Source organism: Myotis nattereri (genome assembly GCF_964212035.1).
Source record: "Myotis nattereri genome assembly, chromosome: 1".
Classification (NCBI taxonomy): domain Eukaryota; kingdom Metazoa; phylum Chordata; class Mammalia; order Chiroptera; family Vespertilionidae; genus Myotis; species Myotis nattereri.
In genome coordinates this window covers 109,395,041-109,419,553 of record NC_138075.1, presented here as the reverse complement: position 1 = coordinate 109,419,553, position 24,513 = coordinate 109,395,041, and the positions used below count along the sequence as shown (strand labels likewise).

The 24,513-nt window shown below is 43.0% G+C and overlaps 1 protein-coding gene across 2 annotated transcripts in view; it reads right to left on the bottom strand.

The window, feature by feature from the left end:
• Positions 1-24,513, bottom strand: part of PTPN9 (protein tyrosine phosphatase non-receptor type 9) — a 162,250-nt gene that overhangs the window by 3,910 nt on the left and 133,827 nt on the right. For both annotated transcript variants that reach the window (XM_081084467.1, XM_081084468.1), the window contains 4 exons: positions 24,028-24,356; positions 9,016-9,109; positions 3,180-3,246; positions 934-1,012 (listed from right to left, as the gene is read on the bottom strand). In XM_081084467.1, the coding sequence (XP_080940593.1) occupies positions 934-1,012; positions 3,180-3,246; positions 9,016-9,109; positions 24,028-24,356 (569 nt within the window). The remainder of the gene's footprint in view (positions 1-933; positions 1,013-3,179; positions 3,247-9,015; positions 9,110-24,027; positions 24,357-24,513) is intronic.

Genomic DNA, 24,513 nt, shown 5'->3' with positions numbered 1-24,513 from the left:
CAAAGAAAGACAGTAGATAAAATGTGGTGGGCCAGATTGAACTCTCTGCCTTGTATCTCAGCCACTGTTCATTTTCTTCCCCAATGAGGGCCCTTGAGTGATAGAAGAGTAGGAAAGGCACAGCTCCTAAGATGGCAGCCCTGACGTTTGTGTAAAGGCCTAAAGTCCACCTCATTACACTTCAGTGGCTCCAAATTACTCCAAGGTGATACTTCTTCCACAACCTCCTCTCCAAATAAAAGGTGGTTGTAACAGTTCCATGAGAAAGAAAAATGAGCTAACATTCTCATTAATTTTTTCTCCTCATCTGAAATAGGTTATAATTATCATAATGATAATAGTAATACTAATGAAATAGTAATTCCTAAAGTTTTGGCAGATGTGTACACCAAAATTTCAAAAACACTATTTTCATCAAGAGCTTCCTGCCTACATGAGCAGAAAATGGTCAAAGTAGGAGGGGAAGGGAGAGCAAAGGGGAACCGACAATTCAGACACCACACTTCGCATGTCACTGTCTGACTTTTTAAGTATAATTTAAATGGAGTGACAGTCACTGCCCTTCATATTATTTTTTTATACAGGTGCCCTTTGGAAGTATTCGAAGTGAATTGTCCCATGTTTCCTAATACTTCCTTTAGTGGATAAGACCAGGATAGGCTGTAACTGGCACAGGGTCAATAGAGCCATGGATTAAAACTTTGACAAGTTAGATCTATCAATCTCCATCGTACCCTGGCTGTTAACTTTGGATCAGCTAAAAAAAAAAAAAAAAAAAAAAAAGCTATGACATCTCAAACTCTTGGCCATGGCTTTCGTAATCCTCATTGTATTTAAGAGCTAAATGCCTCTTTGCAATCACCCATGATGCTTGGGGAGGCAGGGGTGGGGAGAGGGGCCAGAGAGCAGTGGGAAGAAAAGTGATAAACTTACCGAGTGGTCATGACAATCACCAAAACTTTTTGCTCCCATACCATGAGCCAAAAATCACGGTAAGTATTCTCCAAAGGGCCTGGAATGAAAGGAGAAGACAAGGTATGAGTGTGTTAACACACATCTGAATGTTAACAAGGTCCCCAGGTAGGTTACAGTCTGAGAAGCACTGTTACTGACCTTCTCAGAGTCTTATGACCAGGGCTTCAACTATCATATCCAGACTGACAGTGTCAACTGTGTACAAGGCTGTAGCAGTTTTATTTAATCTAAGCCTTATAATCAATCACCAGTTGCCAAGTGAACTGTCCCATTCCATGTCCCATCATCTCCTCAGACTCAGCATATTTGCAATTCAGCTTCCTCCTTCAAAACTAGCTTTCTCTCTACACTTTCCCATCTCTATTCACAGTACTGGCATTCTTCAATCACCCAGTCTTAAAAAGTTGAAGTCAATTCTGACCCATTTTTCCCAAAATTGTTCTTTAAAAATGTATTGATTTTGTGGGGGGGGTGAAGGGGAAGAGAGAGAGAGAGAGAGAGAGAGGGGGGGGCGGGGGAACACATCGATTTGTTATTCTGCTTATTTATGCATTCATTGGTTGAGTCTTGTATGTGCGCTGGCGGGGGATCAAATCTACAATGTTGGCATATCGGGGTGACACTCTAACTGTGCTACCCATTTTGGCCAGGGCCTTTACCCACTTTCTTTCTTTTTTTTTAAATATATTTTATTGATTTTTTACAGAGAGGAAGGGAGAGAGATAGAGAGTCAGAAACATCGATGAGAGAGAAACATCGATCAGCTGCCTCCTGCACATCTCCTACTGAAGATGTGCCGCAACCCAGGTACATGCCCTTGACCGGAATCGAACCTGGGACCTTTCAGTCCGCAGGCTGACGCTCTATCCACTGAGCCAAACCGGTTTTGGTACCCCACTTTCTTTTATCTACCAAATCCTTGAGATTTTTTGCCTTTGAATTGTTTTTGGTTTTTGTCCCCATCCTGATCTCTCTACTCAATTTCACTGCTATGAGGACCAACCATATAATCTTTTGTCTGAGTTACTGTACTTCCATCTTGGTTTACTTTCCTGAACAGGACTCTCTCTTCCAATCTATTCTGGATACTCCTGCCCGTTTAATCTTTCTAAAAAATTGCTTCATCACAGTATAGACACATTATGCTCACTTCTGCCTCTATTCCCATGCTCAAGCCATCTCTCTCATCTCCAAGGCTGTTCACTTTCCACCCATTTTCAAGTGCTGCCTCTCCCTTGCAGCTTTCTCTGACCACCACACTCCTTGCAGGACTTCTTCTTGTCTCAGATATTGATGGCACAGCTAGATCAAAACAGCTTAACCATTTAACGTATATGGTCTCACACCGGTCATTTTACTTTGTGAGAATTAATCACATCTCAGCAAACATGGTGCTAAGGGCAAGGGCCATGCCATCAAGTTATCCTTCTGTCTTACAACCTGCACAAGATGGGCATTCAGAGGGGACTCTGAAGATACTTGTGGGCCAACAACTCCCTTTCAATCAAAGAAGTAACAACTCAGGGTAGTTCCTTGTACTTTCCTAGTGCTTTTTCCTCTTCTGGTTTCAGGGAAACACAAGGGTTGATTTTATCCTGGAAGTTTTCTGGTTTCACTACCATTTTTGCTAACCTTTTTAGCAAGTACCAACATTGTATGACACTAGAATTTCCGCTGTGCAGAAGTGGACACTGTGAAGTCTTGAAAACAAACTAAATGTCTAACAAAAGAGGATTAAAGTATTGCATATCCCTAATTTAAACAATCCATACGGTAATATAAGATCTGTATCTTCTGCTCTGGAAAGGTGTGCACATGATATCAAGTGAAAAAAGAGATAATGTATAAAAAGAGTCCATTTTGTTAGATATTTTATATGTCTATACCTATTTATTTGCATAGAAAAAGGTTTAGAAGGAGATGCTGAAAAATGTTAACATTATCTATGGGTCTCAGGGTTATGAGTGATTTTCATCTTCAATTTCCGATTAATCTCTATGCAGTGAGTTTCCAGGCAGATATGTATAAATTCTGCACCTCTTATCTGCCTTCTTCAATAACCCCCAATCTTAATGAAAAACCAAGATCTAGTGGCCACAACATTACAGAAAGTAACCATTCCTTTAAAAATTATGCTATCATCTGGTGCAAAGAATCACAGGTAGATGACTCAAAACCAATTTGTGAGGGGTGGACTAACTTACCTTGTGTACCAATGTAAGCATTCTTCTGCTTATAGCCATCCATGAAACTGGCATTGATGTAATCTGTCTAATGATAAAAAGGAAACATCATTGCAGCTGTGTGGGATATACCATTTGGGTGGGAAAATAATGTACTAGTAGGTAAATAAAACCGAGGGTATGGCTATTCTCTTCTTTTCAGGAAAAAAAAAAAAAGAGAGAAGCAAAAAGGCCAATTCAATTCAAAACCTCACTTCCACAAATATTGCTGGAACAACTGGATATCTACATGCAGAAAAAGAAAAAAACCAAGCTGAATCCTTCCTCACACCATACACAAAAACTAACTCAAAATGGATCACAGACCCATTTTAAAGCTAAAACTATAAAACTCCTAGAACAGCGGTTCTCAACCTGTGGGTCACGAGCCCTTTGGGGGTCGAATGACTCTTCCACAGGGGTTGCCTAAGACCATCGGAAAATACATATATAATTACATATTGTTTTTGTGATTAATCACTATGCTTTAATTATGTTCAATTTGTAACAATGAAACTGGGAGTCACCACAACATGAGGAACTGTATTAAAGGATCACGGCATTAGGAAGGTTGAGAACCACTGTCCTAGAACAAACTATAGGATTAAATCTTTTTGACATTAGGTTAGACATAGCCCTCTTAGATATGACACATAAAATCACAAGCAGCAGCCTGGCCAGCAGTGGTTGAGCGTTGACCTATGAACCAAGCACATGCCCAGGTTGCAGGCTCGATCCCCAGTAGGGCGCATGCAGGAGGCAGCTGATCAATGATTCTCACTCATCATTGATGTTTCTATCGCTCTGTCCCTCTCCCTTTCTCTCCAAAATCAATAAATATCTATATTTTAAAAATCATAAGCAACAAAAGAAAAAAACAGATAAATTCAACTGCATTAAAATTGAAAACTTTTGTGCTTCAAATGATACCATCAAGAAAGTGAAAACAAAATAACAACAATAAAAAAATCCCACAGACTGCATATATTTGAAAAGAGATTTATACCTAGAATATATAAAGAATTCTCACAAATCAATAGTAAAAAGACAACCCAATTTTATTTTAATTTTTTAAAATTGATTTTAGAGAGGGAGACAGGAAGAGAGAGAGAAATATCGACATGAGAGAGACACATCTATCAGTTGCTTCCTGAACGTGCCCCAAATAGGGATGAAACCCCAAACCTGCTACCATCAAGTGCACAGGATGACACTACAACCAATGGAGCCACATCGCCAGGGCAAAGACAACCCAACTTTAAAATGGGCAGAATAACTATTTCTCCTAAGAAGATGTACAAGTTAAAATCATAATGAAATACCATTTCACACCCACTAAGATGAATATAGGTAAGAGATAATAAATGTTGGCAAAAATGTGGAGAAATTAAAACCCTCATTCTTTGCTAGTAGTAATGTAAAATGTTGTAGTCACTTTGGAAAAGAGTCTGGCAGTTCCTCACAATTCTACTTAGAAAAATGGAGTTTCTTTTTCAGGTGATTAAAAAGTTGATTGTGGCCCTAACCAGTTTGGCTTAGTGGATAGAGCATCAGCCTGCAGACTCAAGGGTACCAGGTTCGATTCTGGTCAAGGGCATGTACCTTGGTTGTGGGCACATCCCCAGTAGAGAGCGTGTAGGAGGCAGCTGATCGATGTTTCTCTCTCATTGATGTTTCTAACTCTCTATCCCTCTCCCTTCCTCTCTGTAAAAAATCAATAATATATATATATATATATATATATATATATATATATATATATATTTTTTTAAAAGTTGATTGTGGTATTGGCTGCACAATTCTGTGAATACATTTTTTAAAACTATTGAATTAGAAAGAAGAAACCAAGATGGAGGCATAGGTAAACATTGGAAATTGCTGCCTTGCACAATCACTTCAAAAATACAACTAAAAGACAAAACAGACATCATCCAGAAACACAGGAAGGCTGGCTGAGTGGAAATTCTAGAACTGGAAGGAAAGAGAAAAGCACACTGAGACTCTGAGGAGGTGAGGAAGTAAAGTGCAGAGGTACGGAGGCGCACATTGAAAGGGCTGGCAACTGAGGACGCGGTTGTCTTTTTCAATCGAGAGGGTGTCTCAAGCTCCCGACTGCTCTGAACTCCAGTTCCAGTTCTGAGTCTTTGGGGACCCAGACTCATACGGGGAGAAACTGGACTGTCTGGCATCGGGTGGAACTCGAGGGCGGCTTTCTCTCAGAGGTGCTTGCAGCAATTACCGGGACACTGAGAAGTGGGGCCTCTTAGGGCAGGACTGAGGAGCAGCCATAGCTGTTTGCTCCGCCCTGTTGATTCCCTGAGATCCTGCCCCACCCTAGCTGTGCTCAGAGGCTTTTGCATATGAATGGTCTGGCCCTTTGCAATCTAAAATTACCTAACAAGCTGCAGCTGGGTCAGAGATACCCAGAACATCCAAAAGAAGGCCCAAGGCCCCACAGCAGCTTGCATTGCTTCATAGCTGGGCCTCATCTAGGCACCTCCAAACCCCAAAGAAGAGGAATCTGCAATCTGCAGATCTCTCCATAGCTCCTGCTGGGTAGCCTCAGGCAGAGGCTAAATTAGCACCTCCTTAGAGATCCAAGAACCAGTATACCCAGTGGTCAGAGTGGGACCATCCAGATTACAACTCTTCAGATCCATAAGGGACACACTCAGGGGGCAGACTCAGCGAGCACCAAAGCCCCACTGAAGCAAGTCTTGCCCCAGAAGGGTGTCTCCAGCATAGAAGTTCTCCCACTGCAGACACAGCTAATTCTCACAGCCAATTGGCCTGGAGGTCAATTCCTCCCAGTGATACCTACAACAATTAAGGCTTAACTACAACAAGACTGTGCACACAGCCCACAAAGGAGTGCAACAAGAGTGTCCACCTCAGATAATTGGGGAGGCTGAGCCACTGGGCCCTATAGGACACCTAGCAAAGAAAGCCACTCTATTAACACAGGGAAGCATAAAAAATGCAAATCAGAATTAAAATGCCAAGAGCAAAAGACAAAGAGAGAATCTTAAAAGCAGCAAGAGAAAAAAAGTCAGTTACATACAAGGGAGTACCCATACGACTGTCAGCTGATTTCTCAACAGAAACTTTGCAGGCCAGAAGGGAGTGGCAAGAAATATTCAAAGTGATGAATACCAAGAACCTACAACCAAGATTACTTTAGCCAGCAAAGCTATCATTCAGAATTGAAGGTCAGATAAAGAGCTTCACAGATAAGGAAAAGGTAAAGGAGTTCATCACCACCAAACCAGTATTATATGAAATGCTGAAAGGTATCCTTTAAGAAGAGGAAGAAGAAGAAAAAGGTAAAGATATAAATTATGAACAACAAATACACATCTATCAACAAGTGAATCTAAAAATCAAGTGAATAAATAATCTGATGAACAGAATAAACTGGTGAATATAACAGAATCAGAGGCATAGAAAGGGAGTGGACTGACTATTCTCAGGGGGGAAAGGGGTGTGGTGGATACGGGAAGACACTGGACAAAAATCGTACACTATGAATGAGGACAGTGTGTGTGTGTGTGTGGGGGGGGGGTTGGGAACCAGGTGGAGGAGAGCTATGAGAGGGGAAAAAAGAGGAACAACTGTAATAATCTGAAAAATAAAGATTTAATTAAAAAATCAATGAAAAATAAAATAATAAAAAATAAATAAAAACAAAAAAATAAACTATTGAATTATACACTTTAAATGGATAAATTGTATGGTATGTCAATTATATATCAAGAAAGCTGTTATTAAAAAGGAAAAAAAGAAATCAAGGAATCCAGTAACACTTGCAGGGCTATAGCTCAGAACCAAAAAGGAGGCAAGCCAAGCACCTGAGCAGGACATCCTGTCAATGCTGCCACACATAAAAGGCAAAGTGTGACTGAAAAAGGAAGAAAGCTATACCTCATATACCTCAAAGCTATCACATCAGCAGCATGGGACTCATACCCAGGCTCCATTATTACCTGAATATTCAATAGAAACTATGACTAATAGCTTTACAATTTCAGGAGCAAATCTGGTGAACAATTCACCTGACTCCTCCATTTACTGTGGAAATAAAGCCTCTGTCATTGTTTATAGTAATGAAAGGGATTATAACTCAAGTGATGATCTTCAAATTAATTACAGGATAACTAGAATAGTCTTCTGATACACTGAGATTCACTCATTCCTTCACAAATAATTTACTGAATGTCTGGTATGTACCAGGCACTGTTCTAAATATTGGAGACAGAGCACTCAACAAGACATAAATATAGGTATCTCTGACTCCAGAGCCACAACTTAGCCCTTATATTCTGCTTGTTCATAGCATATACTGTGATAATCTCAACAATACTGATGAATTTGCCCTCAGTCAGCCAGGTTCTTAACTAATGCTCCTGCAAGAAAACCTTCTGTAAGGGTCCTAGACTGGATTTAGTTTATGTGCTTAAAACATTAAGGTTACAAGATCCATGCACTACATACAAGGCAATGATTTTCCAAAAACTTTTCCCCTAGAAAAAGAAGGGATATAACCATTCCCTATAATGTGTGTCATGTTAAAGTTAAGGGTACTATTTAAATTCCTTTACTTGAAACCTCAACCAATGCTGTTGTTTTGCTTTTAAATGTGTATAGAAGCCACAGGACAAAACTGGTATAAAAGAAGGGAAAAGAAAAAAATGTAATACTTTTTTAGTCATTGACCTCAAAATTGTAAGTGCTGAATGTTGCTGTAAACAAATTATATTAAGGAGGACTTTAAAAAGGAGTAAGTGGCCCAGCCAGTGTGGCTCAGTGGTTGAGCGTCGACTTATGAACCAAGAGGTCATACTTGGGTTCCTGGTCAGGGTACATGCCCAGATTTCAGGCTCAATCCCCAGTAGGGGGCACGCAGGAGGAAGTCGATCAATGATTCCCTGTCATCATTGATGTTCCTATGTTTCTCTCCCTCTCCCTTCCTCTCTGAAATCAATAAAAATATTTTTTAGAAAAAGGAGTAAGTGAATGATTATGCTATAGACAATGCATGAGGTAAGGATGAATGAAAAAATAAACTGTGCTAATGTTATGCTAATAGATTTTTCTAGTTTAGAATAAGCTTTCCAGTGACATCATCATTTACTTAAAAGGAAATAAAAATGATGTGCTCTAGAAAACTGTTATATTAACTCAAAAAGTAGGTCCAAATGAGGACAAAACACTGATGTTAAATGTTTGAACATTTTCACTAAATATCTCTACTAATGCATTATATGTGATTAAAAAATATATATCTATTGATTTCAGAGAGAGGAAGGGAGAGGGAGAGAGAGAGAGAGAGAGAGAGAGAGAGAGACAGAGAGACAGAGAGAGAGAGACAGAGAGAGAGAGAAACATTGATGAAAGAGAAACATCGATCAGCTGCCTCTTGCACACCCCACATTGGGGATCGAGCCAACAACCCAGGCATGTGCCCTGACCAGGAATTGAACCAGTGACCTCCTAGTGCATGGGATGATGCTCAACCACCTTAGCCACAACCAGCCAGGGCAATAATTGAACATTTATCAGGCACCTACAATATACCAGACCTTGTACTATCAGCATTTACATAAAGTATGTCATTTAATCTCCACTTACTACTATGAGATGGACATATAGGGGCTTGTCTGTGGTAACAATAGACCAGTATGTAGCAATATTAAAACTCAAACAGTATCTTTCTGACTTAGAATCCATGTTCTTTCAACTATAGTAGTAGTAAGCTTCACTTTGTAAGAGACTTAAATTTCCCTCAGTACTCCTGAAAAGATGGAATTTATCTGTCTACCTGAGTGTGGCCACTTCGTTTTATCAGTTTTACTCTTGTTTGGTCCAGGCAGGGTACATCCCCATAGCGGTTCTTCTCTAGGTTTCCTGGAGACCTGAAGAAAATGAAATAAACAAGCAAAATAAAGAAAAAAAAAGTGGGGGTAGTATGTATGTGTACGTACAAAGCCTGGCAGTGCTAAGGTGGGTGTCAGTTACTGTCGAGGGCAGGTATATTGAGCTTTTCATGATCTAGTCTATATAATTCCATATCATTTAATATTTTAATAATAAGTAAGTACTATAGAAATATTTCCATTCAAAAAAGAGAAGTAGAGGTACAACACCAAAAAAATCTAGCTGAAAATAAAATTTTCTACTACTCATTTCCAAAAAGATTTTCAAAATAAATCTCTTAAGTTCCAGTTTAACAAGGTAGGTTGATAACATGTTTGACGCCAGTCCCTCCAGCAGCCTCATTAAAATAAAAAAGGAGCCCCTTCAGTTGTGGCTCCGTGTTTGAGCATTAACCTAGGAACCAAGAGGTCACAGTTCAATTCCTGTTTGGGGCACAAGCCAGGGTTGTGGGCTCAGTCCTCACTGGGGGGTGTTCCTCCCTCAGCCATGTTTCTATCTCTCTATCCCTCTCCCTTCCCCTCTCTCTCTCTAAAATTCTATATAATAAAAGCCTAATATGCTAAGTGTCCAGTCATTCCATTGTCCATTCAACCAAAGTGTAATATGCTAATGATATGCTAAGGCCGCTCAACCACTCACTATGACGTGCACTGACTACCAGGAGGCAGACACTCTGACCAGTAGATTAGCTTGCTGCTGGAGTCTGGCTGATCGGGATTGAGCGAGACAGGCCGGACACACCTTGAAGCCTTCCTGCAATCCCTTCCTGGCTGGCCAACCTCCTGCATCCCTCCCTGGCCCCAATTGTGCACAGGTCCCCTGGCCTGGGCTGTGCCCTCTCGCAATCCGGGACCCCTTGGGGGATGTCAGAGAGCCAGTTTTGGCCGAACCTGGAAGCCAGGCCGAGGGACCCCTCTGGTGCACGAATTCGTGCACCAGGCCTCTAGTAAAAATAATCCTATCTAATAAAAGAGAAACATGGTAATTAGCATACGACTGCTAACCTTCCCATTGGCTAATAAGGGCAATATGCAAATTAACTGACAGCCAAGATGGCGGCTGGCAGCCAGGCAGCTTAAAGTGAACATGAGGCCTGCTTGCTTCAGTGACGGAGGACTCCAATGTTCCCCGCCTGCCGCTGCAGGCCTCTGAGTGGCAACTCTAAGCAACTATGTTACAAATATAGAAGCTAAACAAAACCCCAGAAACCTGCTTTAGTCCATGGGGCTTCAGCCAGCAGGATCGCAACATTGTTTCAAATACAGAAGGTAAACAAAGGCCAGAAACCTGCTTTCAGCAGCAGAGGCCTAAGAGCTGGAGCCAAGCCTCAAAGCTAAAGCTGGCCCAGAATAAGAAAAAAAGGAGCAGTTGGGAGCTTCAGTCACTCACCAGCCTAAAAACAGCCCTCAGCTCCTCACCCAGACTGGCCAGGCACCCCAGTGGGGACCCCCACCCTAATCCCTTCAGGGCAAACCAGCCGGCCCCAACCCATGCACCAGGCCTCTATCCTATATAATAAAAGGGTAATATGCCTCCTAGCATCAGGATCAGCGGAGCCGAGAGGCCTCCCGGCACCTGGATCAGTGTGACAGGGGGCAGCGCCCAAACCCCCTGATCGCCCTGCGGCTCTGTGTGTGACCGGGGGGGGGTGGGGGGGTGGGGGGGGGGCACAACCTCCCTATCCGCCCTGCTCTGTTTGTGACGGGGAAGGCGCCCCAACCCCCTGATCAGCCCTGCTCTGTGCCTGATAGGGGGAGCTCCCCAATCCCATGATCGCCCTGTGGCTGTGTGTGTGACAGGGTGCGGCGCCCCAACCCCCTGATCGGCCCTGCTCTGTGGGTGATAGAAGGCAACGCCCCAACCCCCACCCCACGGGCCCTGCTCTGTGTGTGATGGGGTAGAGCCATAACCTCCCCATCGGCCCTGCCCTGAGTGTGACAGGGGGCAGCGCCCCAACCCCCTGATCCGCCCTGCTCTGTGTGTGACAGGGGGTGGTGCCCCAACTCCCCTATCGGCCCTACTCTGTGAGTGACAGGGGGGAGCTCCTCAACCCCCTGATGGGCCCTGCTCTGTGCGTGACAGGGGGCAGCGCCCCAACCCCCTGATTGGCCCTGCTCTGTGCGTGACAGGCTTAACTACAACAAGACTGCGCACAAAGACCACTAGAGGGTACACCAAGAAAACATAAAAAAATGCGGAGACAAAGAAACAGGACGCAAATGTCAGAAATGGAAGATATAGACCTCAAAACCACACTTTTAAGGTCTTTCAATAATTTTCTAAAAACTGCCGATAAATGTAGTGAGATCCTCAAGAAATCTAATGAGACCCTCGATGTTGTGATAAAGAACCAACTAGAAATTAAGCATACACTGACTGAAATAAAGAATACTATACAGACTCCCAACAGCAGACCAGAGGAGCGCAAGAATCAAGTCAAAGATTTGAAATGCGAAGAAGCAAAAAACACCCAACCGGAAAAGCAAAATGAAAAAAGAATCCGAAAATATGAAGATAGTGTAAGGAGCCTCTGGGACAGCTTCAAGCGTACCAACATCAGAATTATAGGGGTGCCAGAAGATGAGAGAGAGCAAGACATTGAAAACGTATTTGAAGAAATAATGACAGACAACTTCCCCCACATGGTGAAAGAAATGGACTTACAGGTCCAAGAAGTGCAGAGAACCCCAAACAAAAGGAATCCAAAGAGGACCACACCAAGACACATCATAATTAAAATGCCAAGAGCAAAAGACAAAGAGAGAATCTTAAAAGCATCAAGAGAAAGAAACTCAGTTACCTACAAGGGAATACCCATACGACTGTCAGAGGATTTCTCAACAGAAACTTTGCAGGCCAGAAGGGAGTGGCAAGAAATATTCAAAGTGATGAATACCAAGAACCTACAACCAAGATTACTTTATCCAGCAAAGCTATCATTCAGAATTGAAGGTCAGATAAAGAGCTTCACAGATAAGGAAAAGCTAAAGGAGTTCATCACCACCAAACCAGTATTATATGAAATGCTGAAAGGTATCCTTTAAGAAGAGGAAGAAGAAGAAAAAGGTAAAGATACAAATTATGAACTGACAAATATGCATCTATCAATAAGTGAATAAATAATCTGATGAACAGAATAAACTGGTGATTATAATAGAATCAGGGACATAGAAAGGGAATGGACTGACTATTCTCTTGGGGGAAAGGGCTGTGGGAGATGCGGGAAGAGACTGGACAAAATTCGTGCACCTATGGATGAGGACAGTGGGTGGGGAGTGAGGGCGGAGGGTGGGGCGGGAACTAGCAGGAGGAGAGGTATGGGGGGAAAAAAGAGGAACAAATGTAATAATCTGAACAATAAAGATTTAATTAAAAACAATAAAATAAAATAAAATGTGTTGACAAATGTCAACCTAAGAAATGCTATTTGTTTACTCTTTGGCTAATCTGGTTATTTTTGAAATGTCAACCTAAGAAATGCTATTTGTTTACTTTTTGGCTAAGCTGGTTATTTGTTACTTGCAAAAAGTTTGTCCAATGAGTCAGGATCTGATGACCCCTGACGTCCGAAGGGACCCCTTCCCTCCTAGTAAGCTAAAGCAGCCCACCCAGGTTCTCTCCTGTTGTTTATGTCCTTATATCTGAGCTTAGACTTTCTTTATTTCTACCGCTCATTCACAGTCCTGACACTATCATTGAAAGCCTCAACAGGTCTTCCTGCTTGGAATTTAGGAACCTCTCTCCACTTTTCTAGCCTTCTTAAGAGTCATACACTGCAAAGGACACTGAGTCAGGAATGATTCCATAACACAGGGAGATAACAAAGCAGGCCAGAAGGCCAAGGCAGCAGCTCAGAGGAAGCCTCCATCTCCCCAACTCTTAGCTGTACCCAATCTAACACCCAAATACACTCCAGAGGAACTTCAGCCCCTATTAGCTCTTGGGGCCACTCAGGAAGATCCATGGTTAAAATTTCAGGGAAAATATATCCTTCCCCAGGGACAGGCCCATGATATCTTACAGGCCATGTCCTAGCCTAGCCTCCCTACTGCAAGATATCACCAAAACCTGTTCTACATGTTGCTCCGTATCTCCCCAAGGACAGGTTAGATTAAACCTCCTTCTTTTCCCCACTCATCAGGCTAGGGGCCAAATCCCTGGACAAGACTGACAAATTGACTTCAATCAAGTATCTCAACCCTCGTAGATGCCTTCTCAGGCTGAGTAGAAGCCATTCCCCACTATATCCGACCCACCTCATTACAATCAGATAATGGACCTGCTTTCATATCTCAAATAACTCAACAGGTCTCCTCCACTCTGAACATCCAGTGGAACTAACACCCTTACCGGCCCCAATCTTCAGGCAAGGTAGAAAAGGTGAATTTCTTAATTAAGTCTCACCTAACTAAATTAACTGTCAAAACTAAAGAACCTTGGAGTACTCTCCTACCTCTAGCCCTTATGTGCATCAGGGCAACCCCCTGTGCACCCTCCTTTCTTAGTCCCTTTGAATTCATGTATGGAAGACCCTTCTTATTAGGAAACTTCCCTTCCGCAGAGACCCCCCTAGGAGACTATGTCCCCGTTTTAAATCTCGTCTGACAGTTACTGAGAGAACATGCTGATCAGGTGCTCCTCCACCTTTTACGGGAGACATCCCCCTACTCCTCTATAGCCAGGGGACTGCGTCCTCCTAAAGGAAATCCATCCATCAAATAATTTACAGCCCCGATGGCAAGCCCCTTGTCAGGTACCCCTAACTACCCCAACTGCAGCTACACTATCGGGGCACACCCCATGGTTCCACCTTTCCAGATTAAAACCCATCCCCGGAACACCACCATCACATGAGCTGGAGTCCCCTAAGTATCACAGTCTCCAGATCAGGCCCACCAGATTCCACCTTACCCGCATCCCAGAAGAAGAGGACGAATCAGTGAGCAACTCTGCACATGCCCCCTGTGCACTGACCCCAATAACCCTGACCTCCCTGCAAGCCCACCTTCTCTCCTAATACAAACCATCCAGGTCCTAGCTACTGTCCCCTCTCCCTTTGCATCAGGACTCTCACCTTCCTTCTACAAGGGGACTTCAATTACCCATGGGGCAAGATTTCCTTCTTTCTAGATCCAGAACATACCCTTTCCTCGCCTGGAGACGATCCCAACCCTGGAAGTGGGAATTAGCTCTCCTTCTCATCCTATCCCAGCCCTCCTCCCCTACTCCCGTAAGGAAATTTCTCACCTCCACTCATCTCAAATGAACACTTAACCTTACCCATTCCCTCCTAAACCAGACCAATCCAACCACAGCCAGGAATTGCTGGCTCTGCCTTTCTCTCTTCTCTCCTGCATATACCACCATCCCTATACCAATTAATAGATGGAATCAGGCAAAAATCACTCTCACTTATAAAAAGGAAAAGGGAACTATATTTCTCAAAAAGGCAGACACAGCCCTAGCTGGTTTGGCTCAGTGGATAGAACGTTGGCCTGCAAACTGAAGGGTCCTGGGTTTGATTCCGGTCAAGGGCACATGCCCTGGTTTTGGGCTCGATCCCCAGTAGGGGGCGTTCAGGAGGCAGCTGATCAATGATTCTCTCTCATCATTGATCTTTCTATCTCTCTATCCCTCTCCCTTCCTCTCTGAAATCAATAAAAATATATTAAAAAAAGAAAAGAAAAAGGCAGACAACCTTCTAGGTAATTATCCTATAGCCCAGGCAAATCAAGCCTCCCTTCTCTTCCATACCTGTATTCTATCTCTTGCTAAGGTAGCTCCTTCCTCCCTCCAGGTCACAGGTCCTATCACTCTACACACCCCTGTATGCTTTACAAGGTCACAGGGCAATATATCAATAGGCCATCTCCCATCATCAGCTTGCAACACCACAGTTAACCTAAAACTACTGAACAGACATTGGTCCCAACGAGTTGACAACCAGGTCTCCCCGAAGCCAGTGGTTATTTCCTACATCCAGTCCATTTTATTTCTTATCCAACCATCCAGGCTGGAGGCTTCAACTGCTCCTTTTCTTCCCTTTCTCTTTTCCCTTGGATAACAGCCCATTCTAGCATTCACGCCCACTTTCACTGCAATAGAATCTCAGCCACTTATCTGTCACTCCTTATCGGTAACGCCTTGAAAACTACCCTCTCGATTTGGAGTGCAGAACTGGGAAAAGGAACCTTATAACCTTTAGTCCACCTCTTCTCCTTACACCTTTCAACTTGTCTCCATGATCAGGGATTCTTCTTCCTCTGTGGGGAAAACACATTCATCTGCCTCCCCACCAACTGGATGGGAACCTGTACTCTCGTCTATTTCTCACTCAATGTAGATGTAGCCCCCCAAAATCAGTTTTGACCTGTCCCCGTAACGCACTAAATACAACACAAAAGGGGAATCTAGATAATCCCTCTCCTAATAATCCTTGGTATCACAGCAGGGGTTGGAACTGGCATAGGCGACCTAACCACTGCTCTATCGTATCTTGAAATTCTGTCTCAGGACTTCCAAGAAAGCCTAGATGCTATTGCCAAAAATTTAGTTCAGATTCAGGATCAGATAGACTCGCTAGCTGCTGTCACTCTCTAGAACAGAAGAGGACTAGACTTCATAACAGCAGAAAAAGGGAGTCTATGACTCTTTCTAGAACAGTGGTTTTCAACCTGTGGGTCGTGACCCCTTTGGCGGTCGAATGACCTTTCACAGGGGTCGCCTAAGACCATCCTGCATATCAGATATTTACATTACGATTCATAACAATAGCAACATTACAGTTATGAAGTAGCAACGAGAATAATTTTATGGTTGGGTCACAACATGAGGAACTGTATTTAAAGGGCCAGAAGGTTGAGAACCACTGTCTAGAGCAGTGATGGCGAAACTTTTGAGCTAAGCGTGTCAGCATTTTGAAAAACACTAACTTAACTCTGGTGCCGTGTCACATAGAGAAATTTTTGGATATTTGCAACCATAGTAAAACAAAGATTTATATTTTTGATATTTATTTTACATATTTAAATGCCATTTAACAAAGAAAAATCAACCAAAAAAATGAGTTCACGTGTCATCCCTGACACGCGTGTCATAGGTTCGCCATCACTGGTCTAGAGGAAGAGTTGTTTTTAGTAGTATGTCAATCGATCTGGCCTAGTCAGCGATGCCACCGAAAAACTAACAGAGAGGGCGACAAAGATCAGGGAACGTCAATCAAATTCATGGGACTACTGGCTAAAGAATATAAATTGGCATACCTGGCTACTCCCCTTCATAGGACCATTAACATTCCTATACTTCATCCTCGATTTTGGCCCATATATTCTGTGCCATTTTTCATCTTTCCTTCAGGACTGCTTTCGAGCCTTCATCAACCAGCCTTTTGGGGAAACCACGCTGCTGCAACCCCTCATTCCAACCATGAGGAATCTATACAGTGTTCCAGCTGACTGCAATCAAAGTCCAACCTCCTGTGATCTCGATGCTCCACCTCAACAGTAAGTAATTACGGAAGATATGACCTTTGTCCCTATTCCATAAAACAAAAAGGCTGGATTGTTAGGTTTGATTGAATTAATTGATCGATACCCCTCCCCCCGGAACTTATTTCCAGGCCATTTCACAATGGACATTCCCTTTCACAGAGACCACATTTCACTTACTAAGACCATATTCCACTTGCTAAGACCATTATCTTTCCCCTCCAGACCTGCACAGAGAATTCTCTGCCCAGAAAAAGCCCGCCTAGAGTCCTTTAAAACCTCTGACTCCCCATCCATGGGTGCTGGTGCCATTTTGGGGCTCAGCCCATCGGGTTTTCTAGATGACCTAATAAATTCATAATTTTTTACCCCTTTTGGCCTCATGTGTTCCTCCTTCGGTGACCCTAATAAGTAAGCATTTTTAGTAATTAGAAAGACATTGCATTAAAAATTCTGAGGTAAAATTATTTCCAACCTAGAATTTTATGCTGTAATACAACAATTTTCAACCTTTTTCATCTCATGGCACACATAAACTACTAAAATTTTGCAGCATACCAAAAAATATATTATAATTTTTGCTAATCTGACAAAAAAGATAGATATAATTTTGATCCATTCACACAGAACGGCTATTGTTGTGTTGGCTGTTGTCATTTTTAAAAATAGATATTTTTATTGATTTCAGAGAAAGAAAGGGAGAGGGAGAGAGAAACATCAATAGAGAATCATCAATTGGCTGTCTCCTGCATGCACCACACTGGGGATCAAGCCTGCAACCTGGGCATGTGCCCTGACCAGGAAGCGAACCCTGAATATCCTGGTTCATGGGTCCAATGCTCAGCTGCTGAACCACACCTGCCAAGCGGCTGCTGTCACTTTTTAATTTGACAATCTAAGATAAGTCAGTGCCTCTGACTAAAGAGTCAGGTAATGTATAAAAATTATTGTGGCACACGGGTTGAAAATCACTGCTCTAGCAAAATAGAATATAAGTAAAGGAAGAAGAAACTAAACAATCACCAACCCTCGCCAATGTGGCTCAGTTGGCTGGAGTGTCATCCCATATACCAAAGTGCGCGGGTTCAATTCCCAGTCAGGGCACATACCCATGTTGAGGGTCAATCCCCTGTCAGGGCAAGTGCAGAAGGCAACAGATTGATGTTTCTCTCACATTGATGTTTCTCTCTCTTCTCTCTCTCTTCTCTCTCTCTCTCTCTCTCTCTCTCTCTCTCTCTCTCTCTCTCATCAATAAAAACATATTATCAGGTGAGAATTTAAAAATAAATAAAATATACAATCACTATATGACCTAGCATTTGCACTCTTAGACAGTTATCTCAGGAAAGAAGAGTCCAAGGGAAGTGGGGAGGGGAAACAACAGGATAAAAGCTGAGGAGCAACCACAGTTTAGACTTGAACAAAAACCCCCCAAAAGTTTTGAAAGTGAGGTCTCCAAGGGGAAAAAAAAATCAGCCAATTATTTTATATATTTGACCACTTATAAAATGAGAATTTAAAGTAAATCTGAATTAGCATAGAAAGAAATAAGGATAGGCACATAGAAAACTAAGAGCAAATTTAAAAAAGTAGTTCATTACCTCCAGGACAAAAAATGGAATTAATAAGATTTAATATATTTTATCATTTCATAGAAGCACACTTACCTCTTCAATTTAAAAAATTACAGAATTCTATATAATAAAGAGGTAATATGCAAATTGACCATCATGCCCTCACACAAGATGGCGATCCCCCATGTGGTCACAAGATGGCTGGCACAAAATGGCCAGAAGGGGAGGGCAGTTGTGGGCAATCAGGCCAGCAGGGAAGGGCAGTTGGGGGTGACCAGGCCTGCAGGGGAGGGCAGTTGGGGGTGACCAGGCTAGCAGGGGAGGGCAGTTAGGGATGACCAGGCCTGCAGGGGAGGGCAGTTGGGGGCAACCAGGCCAGCAGGGGACGGCAGTTGGGGGCAACCAGGTCAGCAGGGGAGGGCAGTTAGGAGCGACCAGGTCTGCAAGGGAGGGCAGTTAGGGATGACCAGGCCAGCAGGGGAGGAGAGTTGGGGGGAACCAGGCCTGCAGGGGAGGGCAGTTGGGGGCAACCAGGCCAGCAGGGAAGGACAGTTGGGGGCGACCAGGCCAGCAGTGGACGGCAGTTGGGGGTGACCAGGCCGGCAGGGGAGGGCATTTGGGGGCAACCAGGCTGGCATGGGAGGAGTTGGGGGCAACCAGGCCAGCAGGGGAGGACAGTTGGGGGTGACCAGGCTGGCAGGGGAAGGCAGTTAAGGGAGACCAGGCCAGCAGGGGACAACAGTTGGGGATGACCAGGCCTGCAGGGGAGGGCAGTTGGGAGCAACCAGGGGAGTAGTTAGGGGGTGATCAGGCCAGCAGGGGAGTGGTTAGGGGGTGATCAGGCTGGCAGGCAGAAGCGGTTAGGGGCAATGAGGCAGGCAGGCAGGCAGGCAGGCAGGCGAGTGATTGGGAGCCAGCAGTTCCGGATTGTGAGAGGGATGTCCGACTGCCAGTTTAGACCTGATCCCAGATTGGAGAGGATGCAGGCTGGGCTGAAGGGCCCCCCTCCCCCATGCACAAATTTCGTGTACCAGGCCTCTAGTAAATTAATAATAATAACAATAATACTCAGCAATAAAAATGCACTAACTATTAAAACATGACAATTTAGGTGAATCATTAGTAAATTGTACTGAATGGAAAAAGGTTACATACAGTATGATTCTATTTATATAGTAACATTCTTGAAATTACAAAATTATTGTAATGGAGAATAGATTAGTGGTTGCAGGGATTAGAGATGGAGAGGGGTGGGACAGAGGTATGTGGTAATGGGATTCTTTTGTATCTTTTCCTGTGGTGATGGATACACAAATCTATGTGTATAATAAAAATTACAAAGAACACACACACACACAAACACAAAACCTGGGAAGATTTGAAATAAGACTGGTAGACTATATCAATGTTAAGATCTGATTCTAATATTTTGCTATGATTTTGTATTATGATGTTACCATGGGAAAATTGTGGAAAAGGTACATGTGATCTCTCTGTATCACTTCTTACAACTGCATGTGAATCTACAATTATTTAATAACAAAAGTTAATTTAAAAACATCTTTTGTAAAAAATAATGTGTAAGGAGAAGAAAAAATAAAAGAGAAAGTCTTGGTTTATGGGCATCCTGGACAACAGTGAGAACCTTGATATCTACGCCATAAACTAGAATTCCAAGGCAGAGTCTGGAACTTGAAGTAAGACAGAGGTCTGGAGTTGATGTAGATTCTGGGTTCTGCTCCTGAAGTAGGCGGCTCTTCATTCAATAAAGAGGCAAGGTTAGACCCTGGCTGATGTTTCTCAGTGGTTAGAGCATTGGCCTGCTCACTGGAGGGTCATGGGTTTGATTTCTGGTAAAGGGCACATATCTTGGGTTGCAGGTTTGATCACCCGTCCCAGTCAGAAAAATATCCTCTGGTGAGGATTAACAAAACAAAATAAAAAGAAGCGAGATTAGGCTATCCTTCCATAGAATTGGGATGTGTTTTCTAATCCTATATAATAAAGAGGTAATATGCATATTGACCCTCACGCCCTTGCACAGAGATGGCAGCCTCCATGTGGTTACAAGATGTCCACCACAAAATGGCCGGCAGGGGAGGGCAGTGGGGGCAACCGGGCTGGCGGGGAGGGCAGTTGGAGGCAATCAGGCCGGCAGGGGAGTGGTTAGGGGGTGATCAGGCTGGCAGGCAGGTGAGCAGTTGGGAGCCAGCAGTCCCGGATTGTGAGCGGGATGTCCAACTGCTGGTTTAGGCCCAATCCCCTGAAGCAGGGGTCCTCAAACTTTATAAACAGGGGGCCAGTTCACTGTCCCTCAGACCGTTGGAGGGCTGGACTATAGTTTAAAAAGAAACTATGAACAAATTCCTATGCACACTGGACATATCTTATTTTGAAGTAAAAAAACAAATGTTTTCAGCGAGCCGCATGTGGCTCGTGGGCCGTAGTTTGAGGACCCCTGCGAAGGGTTCCAGATTGGAGAGGATGTAGGCTGGGCTGAGGGACACCCCCGCCCCCCACCAGTGCACGAATTTCGTGCACCAGGCCTCTAGTTATAACATAATAGCCGTTTTGGTTGGTGCCAAGAGAACAATTCAAACCTGCTTTTTTTTTTTTTTTTTTTGCTTTTTTTAATCCTCACTTGAGGAAATGCTTAGAGAGAGGAAGGGAGGGAGGAAGGAACAAAGAGAGGAAGAAAGGAAGGAAGAGAGAGAGAGACAGACAGAGAGAGAAAGAGAGACAGAGAGAGAAAGAAACATCGATGTACGTGGATCAAACCTGCAATCCAGGCATGTGTACTGACTGGGAATCAAGCCCAGAAACTTTTTGGTGCACAGGACACTCAAACAACCTAGCCACTCTGACTGACCAAAACTGTGTTTTGAATGGGGAGAGCAGGGTCATGGTAGAAATGACATCTCAAGGATCCCACAGCAGAAGCACTAGAACAAGTCAAGAATCCACAGGACAAGCGTGCCCAAAGCTCCTCCCTGCTTCACAATATAACTCTGATTCAAAACTACAGGAGGAAAAACTGGCTGGGAAAAATACTGGATGCATATAGGAATCTTGAACTGTTAGGGAAGAAACAAGGGCAATGTGGGAGAAAAGAATACTCCCCCCGAATTGATATATGTGCTTTCTCTTTTTCTTCTCCTACTTTCCTTGCATTCTTGGTCTGCTTATTGATTTTTTTTCTCCATCACTTCTCTCTTACTTCTTTACCTGTTTCCTAAATCATTATTTTTCTCCCTGCATCTTCTTTACAGCACACTATGCAGGACAGGAATTACAAAGGGTAAAATGTACTCACAGAATCATGGATTCCTAAAACATTGAAGCTAGACAATACGTCTATGTCAGAGTCTAACATCACAGGAAAACTGAAGTATAGAGGAGGAAAATAACTTGTGTGAGTCACAGAGGGGATTTTTGGCTAAGCTGGACTTTAAGCCTCGGTGGGACCCACTAGGACAACTTTGCCAATTTCCAGAGCTCAGCTTGGAGAGAGAGATTTCTGCTTCAGCCAATGAAAACATGGTAATATAAATGAGAGCAATAGTAAGATAAATGATCTATGCTCTGTTGCGACAACAGTTATCAAGTAGCTATGAACCAGTTATAAACTAACCTGGTGGTTTTTGTAGTACAGTTTGGGTTGAAGGAAAATCCCTTAGGCTACATTTCTAAGAGGCAACTCTTCTTTACTGTGAATCATTTTGTTGTTGTTTTTTGTTTGTTTTGTTTTCTCTTTTCAGAGGCCATTTACAGACCCTTTCTTCTTGCTGCTTTTGCCAACTCTGACACCAATGCAAACTAAGTTCTTTCATAATTCTAAATATCAAATTTGCAAAGGACAACTGAGAGTAGTATATGAAGGAATAAGCAGAGATAAAGAAAATACAGCATTGCAGTTTGCTATAGTTCTTGTGTTTCTTTGAAAAATCCTTATTGTTGTTAAAATATATTTTGCTGGGAGATATTTCAACTAATTTGTATTTTTCTGGAATACAGATGCTTAGAGAAACAGCTTAACCGTAAGGCTGGTGACTGGTGTCCTTAGAGTCACAACGGTAGAGGATTTCTGAGGCTGGGCTCCCTGAGATACAACTTGTAGAGATTGGAAGTGTTTCTGTCAGAAACACAGGCATTTCCTCACAAACTAGGTATTATTTTTCTGCCTTTACAAAGCACTGTAGAATATTTACTTGGTTTTAGAGCTGGAGTTACTAGAGATACTCTCAAGACAGAGGAAGATTTTTAAAACTGAATCTTTGATTCCTTACATGGAAATGGAAAACACTAGGTACTGCATTCTGTCACTATATCGGTCAGTGCATCAGTATTTATGCTTGTGGAAAGCAAAGAACAAGAGAGAATAGAAAACTGAGCATTGGCTGTGTGGGCTTGGTATCCATGGAGCACGCTATGAGGCTGTTGTTAGGGTAACTAGAAATCAGGCACAAGGAAGAAAAGAAATAGCACAAATGAGAGGAAGCTCTGAGACTAGGTTGATCCTTCACAGTATATGGGAACTAGGAATGTCCACAATTATGATTTGTTAGACAAACGTAAATGGTATGAGAGAAAAGGAAAATTAGAATTTCAAATAGAAAATATATACAGGTATGAGTTTTGTAAAATCTGTTCTTTTGTAGAAAACATGATATATAAACTTACTTTGACTTAATATGGCATCTAGAGATGTGGCTACTGCTTTCTGAGGAAAACTCCAAATACCTTTCCTTTTGAGCATAATTCAGCTGGGTCGCGACCCCTTAGGCGGTCGAACAACCCTTTCACACAGGGGTCGCCTAAGACCATCCTGCATATCAGATATTTACATTACGATTCATAACAGTAGAACATTACAGTTATGAAGTAGCAACGAAAATAATTTTATGGGTGGGTCACAACATGAGAAACTGTATTTAAAGGGCCAGAAGGTTGAGAACCACTGGTAGAAGAGAGATTCATGTGGAAATATATTCAGCTAGTTGTTTACCTTGATCTCAGTTAATTATTACTAAAACTCCTAGCCCTCCTCCCACTTCTTGCCAGGAGACCAGAATACATGTTGACTTTAAGAATGTCTCTGCCCTGGCCAGTTGCTCAGTGGTTAGAGTGGCGGCCCTCGGACCAGAGGATCGGGGGTTTGATTCCAGGTCAAGGGCACATATCTCAGTTGCAGATTCAACCCCCAAGCCGGTTGGGGTGCATGCCGGAGGCAACCAACTGATGCGTTGTTCTTCCTCTCTCTCTCCATCCCCTCACTCTATCTGAAAATCAATGGAAAAATATATCCTCGGTGAGGATAAAGAAACCAAAACAATGTCTAACCCTGCAGAGAATTTTTATAAGAATTTATTTGAGGCAAAACTGACAATTGCTGGGAAGCAATATCTCAAATGCTTCCATGAATTATTTTAAATGCATCTGCACCCCTCCCTCAAAAAATAATGTTATACTATAAATGCTCTATAGAGAAACTGCTTAAATGAAAGGACCAAATTTCAAGCTGAGGACAGGACATTTTTGTGTTTTGTGTTTTTTTTTCTAAAAATATCTTCATTTCAGGAAAATATTTTAAAAATGTGTTCATTATTAAGGGTTCCCCTTTTGGTACCAAAGATCATCAGAAATTTCAGAACACAGGATATTTGCAACAAGTTCCAAAGCAGGAGATGCCTCTTTCTGGAGGAGAGAAACCATCATCTAAGTGACAGTGATGCTCCCTAACCCAGGAAATCTCAGTTAAGGACGTGAGGTGTGGAAGGAGCTGTTGCCACCCCATGCCAGAGCATCCTAGTTGGCTCAAACCTTTTTCCTACTTACATGGAACAGTGGAAAGTGCCAACAGGGTTCTCACGACGAATGTCTTCATATTCCTCATATATTCCCCGCTTTTGCCTGGTGCTAACATAATTCATCAGCTCTTGGATAGTCATGGCATGAGGACCTGGAACATGCACTGAGTCCCAGTCTAAAGCAGGAGGGAGGGAGAACAAGATGATCTCATCGAAGGGATCCGGGTGGCCATTCATCTGGGGTAGGAATTGGAAATTCCAAGTGGCGAGGTCCATTTTGACGTACCCACCCAGGTTTTCTGGAAGGCACTCTCTGGGCAGGTGCTGGGTAACCTCGGATGTCTTTAATATCTGAATCTGGAAGGCCAGAAAGAACCATGTGAGTATGTGTATGTCTGTGTGTGTGTGTGGGTGGGGGGGTGGGGGGTGAGACAAATAATGAAGATAAAGAACAAATGTGGCCCTAGTTGGTTTGGCTCAGTGGATAGAGCATTGGCCTGTGCACTGAAGGGTT